Source organism: Chiloscyllium plagiosum, chromosome 23, assembly GCF_004010195.1.
Source record: "Chiloscyllium plagiosum isolate BGI_BamShark_2017 chromosome 23, ASM401019v2, whole genome shotgun sequence".
Taxonomy (NCBI): Eukaryota; Metazoa; Chordata; class Chondrichthyes; order Orectolobiformes; family Hemiscylliidae; genus Chiloscyllium; species Chiloscyllium plagiosum.
Window position 1 is genome coordinate 15,461,496 of NC_057732.1, and position 21,273 is coordinate 15,482,768.

At 37.7% G+C, this 21,273-nt stretch overlaps 1 protein-coding gene across 1 annotated transcript; it reads right to left on the reverse strand.

Annotated features, from left to right (window-relative positions):
- Nucleotides 1-2: 2 nt before the first annotated feature.
- LOC122561446 (mucin-19-like) lies at nucleotides 3-21,064 on the reverse strand (the record flags this gene model as incomplete). The annotated part of the gene is made up of 24 exons (XM_043713189.1): nucleotides 20,988-21,064; nucleotides 17,843-17,981; nucleotides 15,845-15,949; nucleotides 14,979-15,170; nucleotides 13,761-14,000; nucleotides 13,503-13,659; nucleotides 11,222-11,347; nucleotides 10,666-10,807; nucleotides 9,513-9,544; nucleotides 7,986-8,045; nucleotides 7,387-7,446; nucleotides 7,053-7,109; nucleotides 5,974-6,036; nucleotides 5,244-5,285; nucleotides 4,680-4,724; nucleotides 4,100-4,159; nucleotides 3,379-3,441; nucleotides 2,646-2,708; nucleotides 2,428-2,487; nucleotides 2,295-2,339; nucleotides 1,680-1,739; nucleotides 979-1,041; nucleotides 660-716; nucleotides 3-37 (listed from the first exon to the last, which is right to left on the reverse strand). Coding segments are annotated over exons 1-24 (2,043 nt in total), but the record flags the coding sequence as incomplete, so codon positions are not given.
- Between the last annotated feature and the right edge of the window lie 209 nt (nucleotides 21,065-21,273).

The window sequence follows — 21,273 nt, forward strand, 5'->3', positions numbered from 1 at the left end:
GTTGTGCCTGTTGTTTCCTTTGGTGTCGCAGTCACCTCTGAAGGAGAGAAGGGAAACAATCAAAATGACTGATTTCTGGTTTTAAATGCTGCAGCACTGAGAATTTCAATAAGAGTTTGTTTTAATGGATCTGGAGATTTAGGTAAGGTGAAGTACATTTTACCAAAGCAATTAAAATGATTGTTCCATTTTTGAAAGAGCATATTGAAGTGAATAGCAAAGTAAGGGTTTAATTACATTAGTAAAGAAGAAGAAAACATTTCATGACAAACACAACAACAGGAAACGTAAAAGCAACCCAACATGGCAACAGAATCATTCTTTCACAAGAACAAACATTGCATCTTTAAGATTCTGACAATTAGCATCTTGAAATGTACATTGTTCATTTGCTTTAAATTTGTGGACATGGTTTCAAATCTGATCAACAAATTTTAGGAAGTTTGCAGTTTCTTACATAAGCAGAGACATTTTTAAAGATGAAACATAACAATTCTCCTCGTGCTTGCATTCTGTTCAAGCATAATTCAACACGCTGCAAGGTCTGGGAAAACTATCAACGGACTGTAGTATCATGTCACTCTGAGCTCTAGGAACTGGGAAACGATGATTAATGTTCATGATTCTGCAATTGGTTGTCAAAAGAAGCCATCACTGACCTGATGTGGATTGGGTTGTGGATGTGGTTGTAGTTGGTTTTGGTGTTGCTGTGAGTCCTTTGGGAGAACAAGACCAAACATCAAACACATTGTACTGCAGCTTCAAAATCTACCTATTACTGCAGTGGTTTGTCATTAGATTGTTTTACTGTGTGTTTCACAAATGGAACACTGCATTGTAATGTGATCAATGTTTTAAAACATTCTACCAAGAAACAGTGTCTTCATGATTGGTGAAACAGATGATCGTTGAAGGGAACCTGAATTGGTGGAAAGTGAACAGACTCACTGAGGTTTATCCATAGAGGATCTCACTCACCCTTTGAGGTGGTTTCAGCAATAACTGTTGTGGTGGGTGTTCCTTTTGGTGAAAATGTCACTTCTGAATAAGAATGAAACAATGCATGTTATTTCCCAGCAATTTGAGAATTTTACAACAGATCTCTCTAAATGAAACTAGAGTATTAGGAAAAAATGTTGCTTTCTTTGATTGTAGCTTCATAAATTTTCCGATCTCTCATTTGGAAATTTTACTCCTGTTCAAAGTTGATCCTTTTCACATTGAAAGTCAGTACAACTTTATGATCACAACCATGTCCAAAATGGTTACCCACTGTGATTGAAATCAACTGCTCAGATTAATGTTCCAAAAGAAAGTTCAGAATTGCAGCTGTTTTTATTGGTTCTGTCACGTGCTGGCTGGATATGTATTTCCGAATGCAGGACAAATGCTTTTGCCCTCTGTGCCTTTCATATTGTATGTATTCCACTTCATATTTGTATTCTCCAATGCCCCAATTATTACGAGCGTTTTTCCATGATTTAGTGATATTTTTGTTAATTTTGTTGGGATACAGATTCTATTTAAAGAGTAGTAGGTTCAGATGTAATGACCTGGGAATCCATATCGGTCCAAAAGAACCATGCAGAAGACACAACTGAGAGGGAAACCAGAACTGGGAGAATGTGCAATGGTGTGAACAGACCCACTGGTGTGTATTCATACAGAATCTCACTCACCTGTTGTGGTGGTTTCAGTAGTAACTGTCGGGGTAGTCATTTCTTTTGGTGAAGTTGTCACTTTTGAAGAAGGAAAAACATGAATCAATGTGATTGATTTCCAATTTCAAATCCCTCAGCTTGGGCAATATCAACAAAGTGAATTTTTTTACAACTTCAGAATGAGTAATCAAGGAAGCATTCCAACTGGTGCATTAAAATTATAAACTTGAACTTGTTCATCTTAGATTGCACCAAAATCATTTGCAAGAGAATGGCGAAGAGAACATGTGGAAAACTTTTCATGTTTTCAGGAAATAATTTCAGACAACTCATCCAAAGCAGAAACATAATGAAAACAAAGAACACAACCTGTCAAGAGAGAAATCCATTGACAAGGTACGGTAATGATGGAGGGGTCCTTAAACATGGACACCACGTTTGTCCTCATGGACATGAGACCTCATGACTCTGCTTGAGCTTTATACATATAATTATTTTCACAACTCACTCACGTTATCAAGATTGGATGCATTATATATGAGGAATTAAGTATCACCTTAGCTTTACCTGGTCTTATGGCAACAAAATAGTTTTTGACCTTGATGCTGTACACTGAACAAAGCCATTACTGACCTGGTGTGGAGCCAGCTGTAGTTTCCTTCACTCTTGTCGTGAGCTCTAAACAAAAATTGGAGGAATCGTGAAATTTGCTATAATACAACCTAAAGACTTATTCATTTTTGTGAATTTCTATCATTTCACTCACCCGGTTTGATACTGGTGGTGGATCCTGTTGGTGTTGGCTTCACTGTTGGAGTGAGTTTTTCTGAAGTTAAAAATAAATCCAATTAATGCCTCATAACATATAAATCTTCTTATTGTCAGAAAGTTTCACGTCGGATCATTTCTCTGGTATTTCTAGAGAAGGTGATATTGTTGTGTGAAGAGAATTGCTGATGTATACTGGAAGAAGCCAATAGTTACCTGTTGTAGTGGTTGCAGCAATAACTGTTGTGCCTGTTGTTTCCTTTGGTGTCGCAGTCACCTCTGAAGAAGAGAAGGGAAACAATCAAAATGACTGATTTCTGGTTTCAAATACTGCAGCACTGAGAATTTCAATAAGAGTTTGTTTTATTGTAACTGGAGATTTAGGTAAAGTGAAGTACATTTTACCAAAGCAATTAAAATGAATGTTCCATTTATGAAAAAGCATATTGAAATGAATGGCAAAGTAACGGTTTAATTACATTAGTAACGAATAAGTAAACATTACATGACAAACGTAACAATGGGACCGAACATGGCTACAAAATCATTCTTTCACAAGAACAAACATTGCATCTTTAAGATTCTGACAATTAGCATCTTTTCATGTGTTTTAAATGTGTGGACATCGTTTCAAAACTGATCAGCATCTTTGTTTGTGGACATGGTTGTAGTTGATTTTGGTGTTGCTGTGAGTCCTCTGGGAGAACAAGACCAAACATCAGTACTGCAGCTTCAAAATCTACCTATCACTGCAGTGATTTGTCATTAGACTGTTTTACTGTGCGATTCTCAAATGGAACACTGCATTGTAATGTGATTAATGTTTTAAAACATTCAACCAAGAAACAGTGTCTTCACGATTGGTGAAACAGCTGATCGTTGAAGGGAACCTGAATTGGTGGAGAGTGAACGGACTCACTGAGGTTTATTCATAGAGGATCTCACTCACCCTTTGTGGTAGTTTCAGCAATAACTGTTGTGGTGGGTGTTCCTTTTGGTGAAAAGGTCACTTCTGAATAAGAATGAAACAATGCATGTTATTTCCCAGCAATTTGAGAATTTTACAACAAATCTCTCTAAATGAAACTAGAGTATTAGGAAAAAATGTTACTTTCTTTGAATGTTGCTTCATAAATTTTCCGATCTCTCATTTGGAAATTTTACTCCTGTTCAAAGTTGATCCTTTTCACATTGAAAGTCAGTACAACTTTATGATCACAACCATGTCCAAAATGGCTACCCACTGTGATCGAAATCAACTGCTCAGATTAATGTTCCAAAAGAAAATTCAGAACTGCAGCTGTTTTTATTGGTCCTGTCACGTGCTGGCTGGATATGTTTTCCTGAATGCAGGACAAATGCTTTTTTACCTTTTGTATCTATCATATTGTATGTATTCCACTTCGTATTTGTGTACTCCAATTCCCCAATTATTACAAGCTTTTTTCCCACACTATGATTTAGTGATATTTTTGTTTATTTTGCTGGGATGCAGATGATAAGCAAAGAGTAGTAGGTACAGAAGTCATGAACTGAGAAACCATACTGATCCAACAGAACCATGCTCAAGACATAACCGAGAGGGTCGCCATAATGGAAACCTGAACTGGGGGAATTTGCACTTGTGTCAACAGATTCACTGGTGTCTATTCATTCAGGATCTCACTCACCTTTTGTGGTGGTTTCAGCAGTTACTGTTGGAGTCGTCATTTCTTTTGCTGAAGTTGTCACTTTTGAGGAAGGCAAAAAAGAATTCAAAGTGATTGTTTTCCCATTTCAAATCCTCCATCTTCGGCAATATCAACAATGTGAATTCTATTAAAACTACAGCATGAGCAGTCAATGGAGCATTCCAATTGGTGCGTTAAAATTAAAAACTTTAACATTTTCATCTTCGATTGTATCAAACATATTTGCAAAAGAACATGTGCAAAACATTTCATGTTTTCAGGAAATAATTTCAGGCAACTGATCCTAAGCATGAAAACAAAGAACACATCTTGTCAAGAGAGAAATCCTTTGACAAGGTCCGGTAATGATGGAGGGGTCCATAACCATGGACACCACATTTGTCCTCATGTATATGAGACTTCGTGACTCTGATTGAGCTATTTTCTCAATTAACTCATGGTATTAAAAATGGATGCATTGTATATGAGGAATTAAATATCACCCTAGCTTTACCTGGGTTTTATGGCAACAAAATAGGTTTGGATCTTGATGTTGTACGCTGAACAAAGCCATACTGACCTGGTGTAGAGCCAGCTGTAGTTTCCTTCACTGTTGTAGTGAGCTCTAAAGAAAAGTTGGAGGAATTGTGAAATTCACTGCAATAGAACCTATTATTCCTATGGATTTCAAACATTCCATTCTCAGAATAAATTATGTTTGAATTTTTAAATATTTCATCATGAAGCAAAAACTCTACAATGTATTAAGCAATGAATAAATTGTTAATGCTTGAAAGGAAACTTTGCAAAGAATGCATTGATCAGTTTCTAACCGATAAATCCAACGTCCCAAACAATTACTACTGTGAAATATTAGACTTTAAATATCTGGGATCAACTGAAATCTGTTGCCCTGCAATAATTTCAGACGTCACATGACACTAGGTTCTAGTCCAACAGGATTATTTGAAACCACAAGCTTTCGAAGCGCTACCTCTTTGTCAGATGAAGAAGCTGTGCTCCAAAGCTTGTGATGTCAAATAAATCTGTTGGAGTATAAGGTGATGTCATGTTACTTCTGACTTTGTCCAACACTGGTACCTCCAAACACTGTTATAGTTTAGCAGTCAGAATCTTCACCCACCTGGTTTGGAGCTGGTAGTGAATCCAGTTGTACTGATTCCTTCTGGAAGTAAAACAAATCAATGTCATTGCTTTATTAGGTATAACTTCCTTTTTCCTGTAGAGTTTCTCAGTCGACCATTTTGGTGTTATTTCAACAAATGTGTTATTGCAAGATTAACTGTGAGTTCAGTTGTTTTTGCCTTGCATCTATTGGTGGCGTTTCTGTAAATTTCAGCTGAATGAATTTCAGGGTATTTTATGGATAGTTTTGCTGTCTCTAATTTTAAGCACGTTAATTTCTGCAATAATCTACTGCTTTCTTCATTATAAATGTGTCATGTCTTTATGGGATTGCACTCATAGTATGGTGCGCTCACCAGTAATAGAGTTCATATTAGACACCTTTATTGTTATTTCTACTGCTTTTCTTTCTCCAAATTGATGTTGCAAAGGTGTAATGTAGATTCACCTTCACTTGATGAAGGAGCAGCTCTCCGAAAGCTTGTGATTTTAAATAAACCTGTTGGACTATAACCTGGTGTCATGTGACTTTTGACTTTGTCCAACCCAGTTAAACACTGGTACCTCCACCTCGTAGATTCTGATGGTTTCAAGGTTTCAAACATTTCCACAGAATGTCAAGGTCTACTATAATGAATAAATAGATTGTCATTGCTAGAAACACTGAATTTGTGGAAAATGCACTGGTGCGAACAGACTGGTGTCTATTGTTGGCGAATCTCACTCACCTATTGTAGTGGTTCCAGCAATGACTGTTGTGGTGGTTCTTTCTTTTGGTGAAGTTGTCACTTCTGAAGAAGGGGAAAAATCAAGCCTATTGATTTCCAATTTCAAATTCTGTAGTATTGAGAATTATCAAGGAAGAGAAATGTTTATTGCAAGAAAACAAGTGAGTTTCTTACTCTTTCTCTCCATCAGACATAATGTATGCAAGTTCATAGTCAAGAGAACATTAACATAATTTCAACCTTCTGCACAACGCAATAAAAGGAAAATATACTAACAATTCATCATGCCCAGAATCATCCTTTGACAGGATATCATATCAATTCTTTAGCAATTTGAAAATCTGAAGCATATTATCAACTTAAAATGCATATTTCCATTTCATTCAACTATTACAGCGTATGTAAAATAATGTTCAGTAAATACTGGATGGCAAGTACAGTCTAAGAGAGATGGAGATGTACAAAAACATAGACCCAAAATTACCTTTCTTTCTCACACTCCAAATCGCTTTCATAAAGTAGTTAACTCTCAACCTATTCACTCTGGAAAAAATGGTCGAGATATCCACAAGGAATGAAATAATATCCTTTCACGATCTGGTGCTTTGTAGCAATATGATTTTTTCACTGCTTTTGCTCCTGTCTGTCTATGTGCTAAATGAGCCATCACTCCCCTAATATGAAGTCAATTGTTTCCTTCATTGTTATAATGACCCCCAATGAAGTGTAGGAATAGTAATGAAAGCCATTACAATTGATCCTGAATACCTATTTGGTCTTCTAGAGTTTCATCATTTCACTGTCATCATGATGAAGAATCAATAGCAGAAACAATTGCATTTACATATTTAAATATTTCCATACAAGAGGAAGGGTCTCAAATATTGAACTAATAATTTCATTGTCTGAAAACTGAATTTGCAAAAGAGTGCACTGATCTGTTTTCACCCAATTTACCCTGGATAGAATGGGCTAGATAGTTCCAACAATGAAGTAGTAGACTTGTACTCTGACATCAATGACAACAGGATGATTGTAACTGATCCTGCTATAACATACTGTAAATAGCCAACACTTACCCAGCGTGGAGCTGGTTGTGGATCTGGTTGTAGTTGGTTTTATGGTTGTACTGACACCTGAGAAAGATAAGAAAACCAATCAAATCAATTGCTTTGCACCCATATAATTTTTTTCCCTTGCAGTTTGGACATTAAATAACTTCCTTGGTTTTATTTTGTGCAAATGTCATGTTGCAGAATTTCACTGTAAGTTCAAATGTCTTTAACATTTCAACTGTCTCACCCATTGGCAAGACTGAACTAATTGAGTGACATTGTCGAACTGCTGAGTTTGGGGAAAGTGGACTGGTGTGAACATGCCTGATGGTGTCTATTCAGAGAGGATTTAACTCACCCGGTGTAGTGGTTTCAGCAATAACTGTTGCAGAGGTTGTTTCTTTTGGAGTAGTTGTCACTTTTAAAGAAAAATAAAAAACAAAATTACTGATCTCCAATTTGAAATCCTGCAGAATTGAGAATTTCACCAAAACATTATTTGTAATGAATTGTTATCTGTGAAAAAGAAGAAAATGATTTATTCTAATAATACAACTTGTCAAAAGAATTATTATTTAGAAGCATGATAATAATTCTATGGGACTCTGAAAAAGTGCAGAATATCCCCATGAATTTAAAGTACGCATTTTAGATTTCAATCAAACATTAGGTCATTGGGCATAAATGCTCAGTACATGTTGGAAAACAAGTAGTTTAAGACAAACACGGATCAACACTATATATAAACTCTGTATATTTCTGCTCATGGTCACAATTTGACTGAGCTTCATTCGAGTTTGTAATATTTTAATCAACTCAGTCTGGAAGTCAGGGATTAAAAGCCTGCAAAGAGTGAAATAGTCTCTTTCCACTATCTGGGTGTTGTTGAAACAAATTTTGTTTTTTTCTCATTGGTCTTAACTACCGTCTATTTTAAAAAAGCCATCACTCACTCACCTGATATGGAGACAGTAGTGGAGATGGTAGTTGTTGGCTTCACTGTTGTAGTGACCCCTTCTGAAGAATAAAATGAACAATGAAAATGATGACTATATATAAGCTTTATAAATGTCTACTTATTCTTGTGGACTTCCATCAGTGAATTATTTTGCTGTCCTTGCTGCAAATTAACAACAGCAGAATTAATGACCTTTACATTTTCAGTAATTTTCACTCAAAAGAACAGGCTGACCAGACTGACCAGACTTATGAGCTGACATTGCTCTGAAAGCTGAATTTGGAAAAAATGCACTTATGATTTTTGAATGATGTTATGCTGGAAGGAATGATCTAAATATTTACAAGGGTTACGTAATGGTTTTCATATTCCCAGGAGCAATTCCAACAGGATAATTGCATCACTGCTCCTGCTACTTTTGTCAAAAGAAGCTATTGCTCACTTGGAGCCAGTTGTGGCCCCAGTTTTGGTTGTTTGCATTGCTGTAGCGACACTTTCTGAAGTGTAAGCTAAAATCAAAACTGTGGCACTTGAATGCTGAATCGTGTCAGTTGAGCTTTAACATGCCAATTGTGACGTTGTCAAATCTGTTTGTAGATTTGGCTGACTTTTCAACGACTTCTGCCTAAAGACACAGATGATTTCATTGGTATATTGGCCAAATTGATGCCTATTGTATCTGACCATTCCCTTTTCCTCTATCTCTGGAGTTAACATAATAAACTCTCTGCAAGGCTTTAGAGGCAACAGGTCTTGGTTCAAACCACACAGCTTGCTGATTCCAAGACTAGTCTTTGGGATTGCTGGGTTATAGGAGAGTCATAAAGAGAGTTGTGAAATGCCAGTGAAAGAGACATTGTCCTTTGTGAGTGTATCACAATGTCCTTGAAATCTGCCGAGCAACTGCCTGCCTCAGTACCAGGAAGCTAGGACCAGACTTTCACTGAGAGATACTGTTGTGACGAAGGATTATTAACCTAAAATGTTGATTCTGTTTCTCTACATAAATTCTACTGATCTACAGAGTATTTCCACCATTTTCTGCTTATATTTCAACAGATACAGCACTGTTTTTGACCTGCGTGGGGGGTTACTGCTCTGTAGGTCTCTATGATTCTGTGATTCCATGTTTCCCTTTACAACTGTGATGCAAGGACCTTGCTATGAGAGGGAGGCAAACTTTAAATAACTTGTTCCTTTTGAATGTGATGTACATGGCCCATACAGACTGCTACTCTATGTCAATGCTAGTAGTTTTCTCCAAGTTGAGCTTGGAGCTGTTCATGATCCATTCCAATTGCTTACTCATTTTTAAGGCATCATTATTCTTTTGTTTATGAAGCATTCAGATACAAATCTGCAATTGCCAGTGGTAAAACTTGATATGAAAATACATTTGGTACTTTTTGCCCACTATTTGTACTGAATATGATGTAAATAATTATTCTTTAGGATACCAGCATTTACGAATATCTTGATACACTGAAGCTAACATTTTAACTCTTTACAAAAGCAAATTTACTTACTTCTACATGTAACAGTTCCATTGTCACATTTACTGTAAAACAAAGGAAAATATTTTCATTTTCTCAACTCTTTGTCAACTCAGTTCTCTGGGCAAACATTCACACCAAAAACCTGGCAATTTCAACACACTCACACAACATAATGGAATCAAAATGGCTTTGTAAAGTCGATAATCAATCATGCAATGTATTTGTCTGTTATTTCATAAACTTAAAAAGATGAGAAATTGAACACATTTGCTTTAATTCCTACAAAAAAGCAAGGTAAATTATTTTCATTACTTCTTTAAAAATAATTGAATTCCTGTCATTGGGACATCTGTAAATGTTGCTGATATTGTCCTGCCATTTGATAAAAATGCTTGCTTCAAATTCATAAAGTTTTATGAAGTCCCTCTGTCTCTGGGTCATTAAGAACAAATTGAACTGGACCTGCCCTGAGCTGATCCTTTTGGAATTTAAAAGTCACGTTATCAGCATAGTGACAATGTGCTCCTGAGCAGTTTCTGTACCCAGAACAAGAGATTGAATGTCACTGCTTTAGAAATCACGAGATGAATAGCAGCAGGATTGGGCATCACCTCACCACTTTCTGGCTTCTGTCAAAGACACGAGATAGAATTTAGTGCCTCACTGTGAAGAAAGTAGAACTGATTTCTAGGCCTCATTGAACAGGTTCTCTCGGTCCCTTTGGTACGATGGAAGTGGTGTTTGTGAGGTTCTCTTCAGTTGTAACTCCATATGGATGTCTTATCAAAAATCCTAGACTGAATTAAGGCTTAAATGTCATTAGCACCAATACCCAATTCATGCCCAATTCAACACATATCCTGCACATCTGTAAGTGAAGACTCCTCACATGGCTGTGGAAACTGTGGAAATCTGAAAGCAATCAATAGTAGACATAGAACCATATCCAGGTTTCTGCCTCTTTTCCTTCGCTTTTGTAGTTTTGAACTCAACAGCTCCTTGTGCACATGGAGAGAAATAGCACTCACATAAATGATGCTACAAAACCTTGCAGTCAGGACAGAAAAAGCAATGTTTATCGTTTTAAGTCACTAAGTAGTTGACTTCGGAAAAACAGTGTGACCAATGTTATTGTCATGAGCAGGGATTGGTAAAATAAGAAAATGATTGATAGGTACTTTACCATTCTTCACAGACATTCCAAATTACTTCACCCGGTTGCAAAATCTTCCCATTGTGGTAACATGTGCAATCAGCCAACTTAACACATTTCATTATATTTTCATCCAAATAAGGAGCACTCACTGGGCACTTTGCATAACAGCCTGTATTAACAAAAAGCAATATACAATGCTAAGAAGCTTCAAATTACACAGTCACCGCTGGATCTATCTATGTTTATGGTTTGCATTTCATGACATCCATGTTCACATTAAGTCTGGCAATCACAACAAGTGTTCTTTCATGATTCTTTCATATCTATTATATATATGAAATAACTATTCAAAGTGGAAATCAGAATGGTTAAATCTATTGCGTTTTGAACAAATCAAAGTTAGTTTCACAGAAGTTGTCAGAAAACCCTTTTGCATCTTAATTAAGTTTTAGAACATCTATGAAACCATGATGGCATCACAATGTTCACCTCAAGAACTACACTTAAAGTATAAATGTAAAGTATCTAAACATAAGAACATGAATACTAAATTCAATAAAAAGGGTAACAATGTTATTTAAACCTTCAAGTTTAGCAGAGAACTTCTTTCCAACATAATGATCTGAGCAGGTTTTTGTTGTCAGTGTTCCACATGGATGATAATGCCAACTGCATTCTTCAGGAGCATTGTAATAATCACAATATACCGCTGCAAAATAAGAGTCAAATTGTAATCATATTTATTCGGTTTACTCAACTAAAGCAAGTTTATGAAAGATTCACAGAAAATGCTGTTTTAATTTGATAGCATAGTAACAGGCCATTGGGCTACAGAAACAAAAGCTATTTGGTCCAAAAGAGCTGAATGCATATTTTTGTTGGAAATAGCGAACTTTTTACTTTACTCTTCCTTGTTATTTATGGCAAAAATATAAAGAAAACGCTGGAAAAGCGCAGCAGGTCTGGCATCATCTGTGGAAAGAAATCAATGTGTCGGGTCAAGTGACCTTTCCTCAGAACTCATAGAAATTGTCAGAAAATCCTTTTACAGCTTCTGAGGAAGAGTCAACTGACCCGAAGCGTTAATTCTGATTCCTTTCCGCAGATGCTACCAGATCTGCTAAGTTTTTCCAACAATTTCTTTTTTGTCTCTGATTTATAGCATCACTTCTTTTGATTTTCCTTGTTATTTATCTTCATCTTTTATATACGTTAAGTATTTCTCTCCCTTTTAAAATCCTTAATTGATCTTACAAATATAACCTTCTGGGATAGTACGTTCCATATTCTCAAAACCCTGAGAGAAGAAACTTTTTTGCGTTCACTTAGCCTAAGTCATTTTTAATTTTTCTTCTACTTCATTCCAAATTTCTGAACGAGAAGCATCATTTCTGACCTCCCTCGTCGATTCCCCTGAGTGCCATGATTGAATCATTCCTAAAATAACCTAGTGTCTGGGACACACTTTCCTCATTCCTGAAGAAGGGCTTATGCCTGAAACGTCGATTCTCCTGTTCCTTGGATGCTGCCTGACCTGCTGTGCTTTTCCAGCAACACATTTTCAGCTCTGATCTCCAGCATCTGCAGTCCTCACTTTCTCCTCTGGGCAATGTAACCCAAGTTTACCATCCTTTGTTCCAGGCAATGTACTGATGAATTATACTGAACCGCGCCAAGGTTTACCGCATCCTTCCCACCATGGGCCCCCGTATCTGAACAGCAGGGCTAAATTTTAGCTGCAAGAGATAGGTGGGTTTGAGTCTGACAAGAGGTATGTTAAAGTGTCAGAAATCTGTCTATCAACCAAAACTGGCCTCTCACCCCCTATTCAAGAAGATGGAATGCCATGTTTTCTCACAAGGCTGCCAGCCTCTCAGCCCTGCAGGTTTTGAACTTTAACAGCTGAGTCCTGACGCCTGACTCAAGGTGAGGACAGTGGATTCTGGAGGTTCGTGCCTTCAGACTTGCACCCTGGAGTCAGGTGTCTCCCAGAGGAGCCCCGATGGTCAGAGGCCCTTAATCTCATAAAGCAGTGGCACCCTCTTGAATTCTCTGATTTCCTCATCACCTTCAGATCCTAATTCTCCCATTTCCATTGGATCTCATTCTGCTCCCCCATCCTGAAGCTTCTGATCTGTCCACCAGCAGGTGTCAGCTTTCAACTTCTCAAAAGGTATCATCCACCACCAAGATCATGAACTCCCACCTCCCCCTTAACATTATGATCAATCCAACACTGTTACCTTTCTTGCACTAATTTTTCTTTATTCATTCACAGGATGAGTGAGTCACTGACTAGGCAGCATTTCTTGCCCAATTCTAATTTCCCAGAAGGCAGGTAAGAGTTAACCACATTGCTGTGGGTCTGGAGTCACATATAGGCCAGAGCAGATAAGAATGGCAGTCTCCCTCTCTGAAGGACATCAGTGAACCAGGCAGGTTTTCCCAACAATCCACAAATAACTTTCAAACACTTCTCTAGACAGAACAACCTCGGTTATCCGAACATCAATTGTCCGAATTTTGGCTTATCTGAACAAGATTTCAAGGTCCCGTAAATGCTTCCTTTCTTTATGAATAGGTCAGTTATCTAAACAAGCAGTTATTTGAACAAAATACTCCCGACCAATCTCATTTGGATAATCGAGGTTCTTCTGTACATATCTCATGGCCACCTTGAGTCTTATCTATCTCAATCTAAGGACTAACCTTTTGCTTCTGCCAAAAGTATATCCTATTTCTTCTTTTGCTGACAAAGTCCTTTTTTTTTTCAAACTGCATCCTTCAAAACCACAATTAGCTAAATATATGTCAGTATAGAATTGGGAATACATTCATCATTTCCTAATAATGAAAATACTTACGGCACAAGTCTGGGGTTCTCCAGTCAATACAAACACCAGCTTTATTACAGGCTTCTGCATACACTGCTATAGATGTACAGAAACTCAGATGCCTCCCTTCCAAGTCACAGGAACAAGTCTCCTGGACACAGGTGTCATAGAATGGAGTTGGGTCAACCTGATAAGATCAATATAGACAGAGTCAGAAATACATACCATGAAAGGGGATTCATTCCACTTACCAGTTACATCAAGTAACATGCTTGACAATAATTTTACCTTGCTGTGGCAGCTTTGAAAGACAGTAGTCTTGATAATGCTACACTTCCTTTGAGCCCATGCTGAACAGTAGGGATTTCTGTCACACGGGAATGTTTGATTCATTACATCGGAACAGAACACTGAGGACTTCCAGCTGTTTCCAAACTCCAACGTGCTTGTCACTAAACAGTTTCCTTGTGTTGTTAAATCATCTGTGATATCGCCATTGAAGTTTCCACACAGACCACATACTTTGTTCTGAAACAAGTGTGTGCTCACATATTAATACATCGTAAAACATGTTTCAATCCAGATCATTATAATGCTGAGAAATTTAAGGCATTGAATGGAATGCGGCAACTTATAAGTCAATGTTAAGATGTATATGAAAACTGCAGCACAGTAGCTCCCTATACCCATTGGTTCCAATCCAAGGGCATTTTGAGACTGGGTCAAATGTCACCAACAAATGTTGGGCATCCAACCAACAGTTGATGCTTTCTGGTTCAAAGGGAGTGAGTAGCAGCAGCAGGAAATTGTTCAGTTCCAACACTGGCTTGAATAATAGGATGAGCCTCAAAACAGTTAACAGCACTCTCTTCCATTCTCGGCCACCAGATCTTTGCATGCAATACCTTGAGCCAGAGTACAAAGGTGGAACATTTGCCTTTATGTTCTTTCAACCAAACAGCCACAAGTTTGGGAATGATGATTGGTTGTATGTAGTTAGGATCAAACATACTGACCGGCAACAGGAATGCTCAGTGGCAATGATTATCTACATGGTCTAAAGCTACACCAGGGAAAATACATTGAAAGAGTAACCAATTACATAATGTTCAACTGTTCCTCCTTCAACTATCCAAAAACACTATCATAACTCCCATGTTTTGCTAGAATCAATAAAAAGCTTTGATGTACATTTACAGGTAGATTAGCTTTATTTTAACATATTTAATGATGCCAGTTACAATTCAACATCACATTCCAAAGAAAAACAAGTTAATTAGAATTTTTTATTTTTCTTTAAATCAGCCCCACATTGAGTTAAACATTCTTCATCATCTTCATCAATAATGAACTGAAGTACAATTGTACTGAACAGGGAACAAACCACATTTGTGTTTGCAAACAAATAAGCCCTTAATGCCTACAATCTTTGCTTCTCTGTATTAATTTCTACACTAATAAAATAATCCAAATGAGGAAATATTAATATTTGAAACATGCGCTTACCTTCCATCTTGGATCTAATGTGATTGAAACTCTTGTTCGTTTGTCCCATATCACAGTGATCCCATTGGAAAATTTAATGATTAAATAGAGTCCAACTGTGTGAAGTGAGTAGGAACTATCTGTGCATTGGGTTTGACCAAAGGATTTTTCAATTCTTGTCATTCGGCCATCATGTAGTTTGAATTCTTTAGCCTGAAGAAATCCCAATGATTTAGAATATTTATAAGAGAATGTATAATCACAGTAAGCTCTTTAGAAATAAATTCAAATAGTATCATACAATGTCAAAAAGTGTGGCACTGGAAAAGCACAGCAGGTCAGGCAACATCTGAGGAGCAGGAGAGTTGATGTTTTGGGCCTTCATCAGGGCTTATGCCCAAAATGTTGATTCTTCCGCTCCTCGGATGCTTGGGTGCCACACTTTTCAACTCTGATCTCCAGCATCTGCAGTCCTCACTTTCTCCTATTATCATACAACGTCAAATAGAACATATTAATGGTTGCAGATTGATGAATATACAAATCCAGAGCAGAAGTAACCCATTTAGCCCTGATTCCTTTTTAGTATTCAATTAGATTGTGACTGATCTGCTTGCTTTTAAAATTCCATGTTCCCAATCTTATCTTGCCTAACAAGAATCTATCTGCTTTTGCCAAAAAAATCCAATGACCCTGCCTCTGCCACCTCATGAGAAAATGAGTTCCAAAGTCATACAACACTTTGAGAGAAGAAAATCCAATTTTATAAAAAAGTGCCCTCTGTTCTGCACTCACCCAAAAGAGAAAGCATCCTTTTAATCCCCACCTTATACAAGATTTTGAATGACCTAGGCACTTCAATCTAGTTACGAACTGAAAACAGATACCTCAGTAAAAATTCTGATAATTCTCGAGCATATCACTCCATTTTCACAACATGGGACACTCTCCACCAGGATTTGAAAGGTGCCATTTTCTTGACTGCATTGATCCTGAAACAAATCAGAAATGGAATATGTGTGCTGGCACTCTAACATCATTTAACAATCAAATTCATTCAGTAACGTGGATGTTAAAACCATACAAGACTAGTTGACACTACAATCATCATCAATATTTTCATATTCACAATAATTGAAGTTACCGGCTAAATGAAAATAAAACACAAATATAACCTATTTGTACAAAATTAAGATGTCTTCTCTTCTATCATGTACAATTACTGTGATCTACTTGAGGTTAAATGCAAATACAAATAAATAACTTCAAGTGAAGACGAATTAGTCATTACAATACAGTTTAGATGCCTTGAAACTTTATAAAATGGCTATGCACAAAATCAGGGACAAAATAAATTCATGTTATGTCCAAGGTTCAAGGAGGGAATTCAAAAGAATGTCTTTTCCAACATTAGAGAATACGATCAAATATTTTACCACACAATATGGATTCTGTAAGTATTTAAAATTTGTCGTTGGTTGTTTACAATAGCAATGGTCTGTGATTTCTGACTGTAATGGTGGTAACACTGATAGTGTCAGTATCTGTATAAATATCAAACTAACTGCGCTATCTGGAGTCAGCACATTTGGAGTTAAAATCCAGAAATCCAGAGGTTACTGCAATAATTCCTTTACAGCATGTGATTTTGAAGTCCCCACAGAAGGCAACCTGTAGAAATCAGTTAACTGGACCAGTCACATAAATCTTGTGATGACAAGTGCACACCAGAGGCTGGGAATTTTACAATGGATAACACACCTCCTGATTCCCCAGATTTAGTCCAGTATTTGGAATGGACAAGACAAAAGTGTGAAGGTGTACTGTCCATCAGTGTGTGGAACCAAAATCCATAGCAAGATCTTCAAGGATTACTTTGCATCTGTATTCAGTGTAGAGGAGTATGATGTAGATCTTGAAATTAGGTAGAGGGATTGTCAGATACCTAAACAAATTAGCATTGAGAGAGGGGAGGCATTAACGATTTTAGCAGATTTGAAAGTGAATGAATTCCGAGGTCCAGATGAGATGTATCCCAGGTTGCTGTGGGAGACAAGGGAAGAAATTGCAGCGACTCTGACATTAGTTTTCAAATCCTCTCTGGCTGCAGAGAGGAGTCAAATGCCAATATAGGGATTAGAATAGATAGATGTTTGGTGAGAGACACAGACATAATGGACTGAAGGGTCTCTATGAGCCTATGAATGTCCACTTGCCTGGATGAGTGTAGCTCCAATAATATGCAAGAAGCACAGCACCATTGAGGGCAAAGCAGTCCACCTGACCTGGCATCTCATCTATCACCTTAAATACTCTCTTCCTCCATCATTAACACTCAATAGTCACAAATATCAAGAAGGACAAAGGCAGCAGGTATGCGGGAACACCACCACCTGCAAATTCCCCTTCAAATCAAACACAGTGCCCTGACTTCGAACTATTTCACAATACCTTCAATTCCTCCTTCCCAAATGCACTCTGGGTGTACCTATGCCAAATGGACAGCAGCAGTTCAAAAGGCAGCTCACCACCACCGTCGCAATTGGTGATAGGCAATGATTGCAGGTCTTGCTGGCGCTGCCCAGGTCCCATGAATGAATGATTAAAACAAAAGTCTGTATCTACCTATTATATTTTTGTCATGGTTAAAGTAAGCCAACTAATAATAATAATAATAAAATTGCCTGTAATGCTCTAAGCAATGGACTTAAATCCTTTAAGCTGTTATATCCTTGGACTAAAAGGATGCCTCAAATGGCTAGTGTAGAAATGTATTCATCTAGTGTAATACTAAAACTTACAGAGCAATTGATTTCCTGGCCATTTGCCTGATCTGGTTGTCAGCTCTGCAAGGATGAATGCACCTCATTCCTACCGTAACATACCTCAACCAAAACATATTCACAGTTGCCATCATAGAGGTATCTTTTTCTATCGAAGGTTACATAGTGGCCTTCTCCATGAACGAGGCAGTCCTTTGGACATGGATTTTTGGTGCATTCCCAGTATCCCGCCTTGCATGTGCTACAATATAAAAGAGAACAGCTTCAGGTTCTGATCTCAGTTCTGAGCAGTGACTGAAGACTTTGCGACTTTTGTCCTTGGAGAAACAAAGGTTAAGAGGAGAATTGATGGAGGTTTTCAAAATCGTGAGTGAGCAGGATGCAATAGACAGGGAGAAGTTGTTTCTGCTTGTAAAAGAAAACAGAATGATAAGGCATAGATTTTAAAATGATATACAAACCAAACAAGTGTGATTAAAGGAGTAAAAACTCTTTCACACGGTAAATCGTTATGGTATGGAATGCACTGCCTGGAATTGTGGTGGAGGCAGTTTCAATTGAGGCAATCAAGAGGGCATTGGGTGACTATTTGGATAGAAATGGTATGCAAGGATACGGGGAAAAAGCGGGAGTTTAGCATGAGGAGTGGCAGTAAGAAATATGCAAACCAAACCTATATGGCTGATAATCAGAACTGAGAGATTAAAATGAGAGGAAACTGAATAGTTGACCTCTTTTGCCTCTAGAAAAGTGAAAAGTCTGATGGTGGTCCAACCGAGATTTTTAAAATTAGGAAGAATGATTCTGTCTGTGGGGAGTCAGTATCTGGGATGAAAACCTGTAATCTCTCATCAATCCTGTCATCAATCCAACAGGAAATACAAGAAAAACTTTGTTATTCACAATGTGGTGAACTTTGAAACTTTTTTTTACACAGAGTGACTTACAGAAATAACACAGATGCTGATAAGAAGAACAAGTCCATGATGGATATGGCAATGTAAGAATAGGATGAGATGAGGTTGGATGGGGGATAGGTAACCGCTAAGGCCCAGATATTCTCTGCAACCAGAACCTGTGTATCCTGATGAAAATCCCTGTGAGTCAGAAACCCCGCACCCGAATATGTCACGTCGGATTTTTGGAGGGATGGATTTGGGGATGGTCACACATGCATGGCTCACAGACATAGCTGAAGGATTACGTATCCCAACTTTCTGGAACCCACAGTGTGCAGGGAGGACCAGGTGAAAACAGGTCGAGTTCAGCAAATTTATTTTGGCAAGTCAGAGGAGATTGGAAGAACTTACAGATATGCTCTGGGGATTCTCTGAAATGGAGGGGTAGGTGGATGGGGGGGGGGGGGGGAGGTGATGGTGGGAGTGGGGGTGATGTGGTCACTTACCCTTAGAAAGAGAGCCATGCGTCCTGAGTGGGGAATGACTGGGGGAGGGTCAGGAATTACACAAACCCAATGAAATATCAAAGATCTATAAAATTGCCAAGGGTGGTTGGGTCAAATTTTATCATGAGATGGCACAAAGTTGTCATGGGGTCATACAGAGCCAGGGTAGTGTGTATAGGAGCACAGGTAAGCAAAGAGGTTAGAAAGGGTGGTAGGTGCAAGGATCTGAAGGGCTATGGCTGAAGGGCATGCATTTGGTAGTATGGAGCATTTGAAGTGGCATACATTGTCATGAATAGATTGCAGTGTGAGGGGTGACTACTGAGGGATGTGTTCATTCTTATTGAAACTGCAGTATCATGCCAGCACACAGAGGCAGGCCTTGCACTCAGCACTGTCTTACAGCCAAAGAACCCTATAAACTCAAACTGAATACCCAATCTTCTACGCTGGTATTTTCCAGGTCAGATTTGAACGGTCAACGAATGACCCTCTCTGTGCTCCCAACCCATAAATAAAAAGTATGGCCTCACGTATACCAGGGGGACTAACTGTTTTGTGATTGCACTGCAAGTTTAAGAGTATCATGCAATATCATGCAAAAACACAAGCACTTCATTGTTTAGTAATGCTAGTTTTGTGTACTTCCAGTTGTTGAATCTCACCAATTATTGCAATCCTTTTGGATAGTGCTTCCTGAAGTATAGGTTTCTCCTCCAAATGAGCAAGGACATTTCTCAGGAAGAATACATCTTCCATTGTCATCTGCCACAAGATGATTAGGGCAGACACAGCGTGGGACACAGTGACTATTGGAGTTCTGTCAAAAAAAATAATTAATTATGTTATGGACAAGACCAAACCTCAGCAAAATATATTCAGAAGATTGGCTAGAGCCTAACTTTTTAAAAATTTTAACGGTAAGGCATCGTGTTCCGGATGCAATTCGATTGATTAAACTATCAGGCTTGAAACAACACTCACTTTATTCATACATGATAATGAAAATGCAAACAAATTAAAATGAAGCAAAAAGAATTGGTTAGACTGTAACTCTATCGAAACGTGTAACAAAAAAAGAGATATATTAGCTACTACTAATTAACTGTTCCAATATAGTAACATCCCATAAACACGCCTTGGCAACTGGAATTTGGTAAAATAGATTGTTTCACATATAAAAGTAGCAGCAGGAAGAGCATCCCAACATTTAGGCATAACAGAGAGAGGAATAAAAGCTTCCACACTCAGCTTCAAGACTTCAGCAACCGATACTGAAGGCTAAAGCTAAAAAAGCCTCTGTGGGAGGCTTACCCCACCCATTCAGGCTGCTTATATTATTCTAACTTTAAAAAGAAAAAGGCCTGACGAGCTGATTACTTTATAGGTTTTGGTGCATGCTGCTCTACACCTCTGTCTCAAACTCTTTCGTAAAAAAAGGACAAAATGTACCTCTTAAAGTCATAGTATCATTACTATTCCTTTCAACTATATCTAAAACCCACTCCATATATAGAGATACAGTCTAACCAATGTAAATTTGCAAAATCTCAAGTCTTTGGTTTTAAACTGCAATCCTTATTCAGCAATTAATTATTATAGGATTGGTAGAACAGCTTCCTTCACAATCTATATATTGCGCATATGCCATTACATTTAGGCCATCAATGATGCAAATAATAATTGATATTGCACTTAAATTTACGGTATAAGAAAGCATTTTGCAATGGAAGATATTTAAGGAATTTTTTGTGTTTGATATTAACATTTTGGAGTAACTGCACATTAAAAAATTTGCAAGTAAGCATGAAAGATGATGTTGAACAGATGAATGTTACTTACACATTGCTTATTATGTCTTCTACATGTCTTTGCACAAAATGTATCCACACTCTGGCAGTCAAAATATACTTTGTCATTCTGACATACTAGAAAAGAAAAATTCCAAATCTTTGTTTAGAAATGAAGGCCCAGTTTAATTCAAAGTTAACGTAGATTCATCTTTCTGACACTGGAAATATATAAGTAATCGCTCACCTGGAGTGGTGGTTGTAGGATCCGTCGAGCACAGAAGCTTGCCATCTTTACAAAAGCTGAATTGCACAACAAAGTTATATTTTTACACACA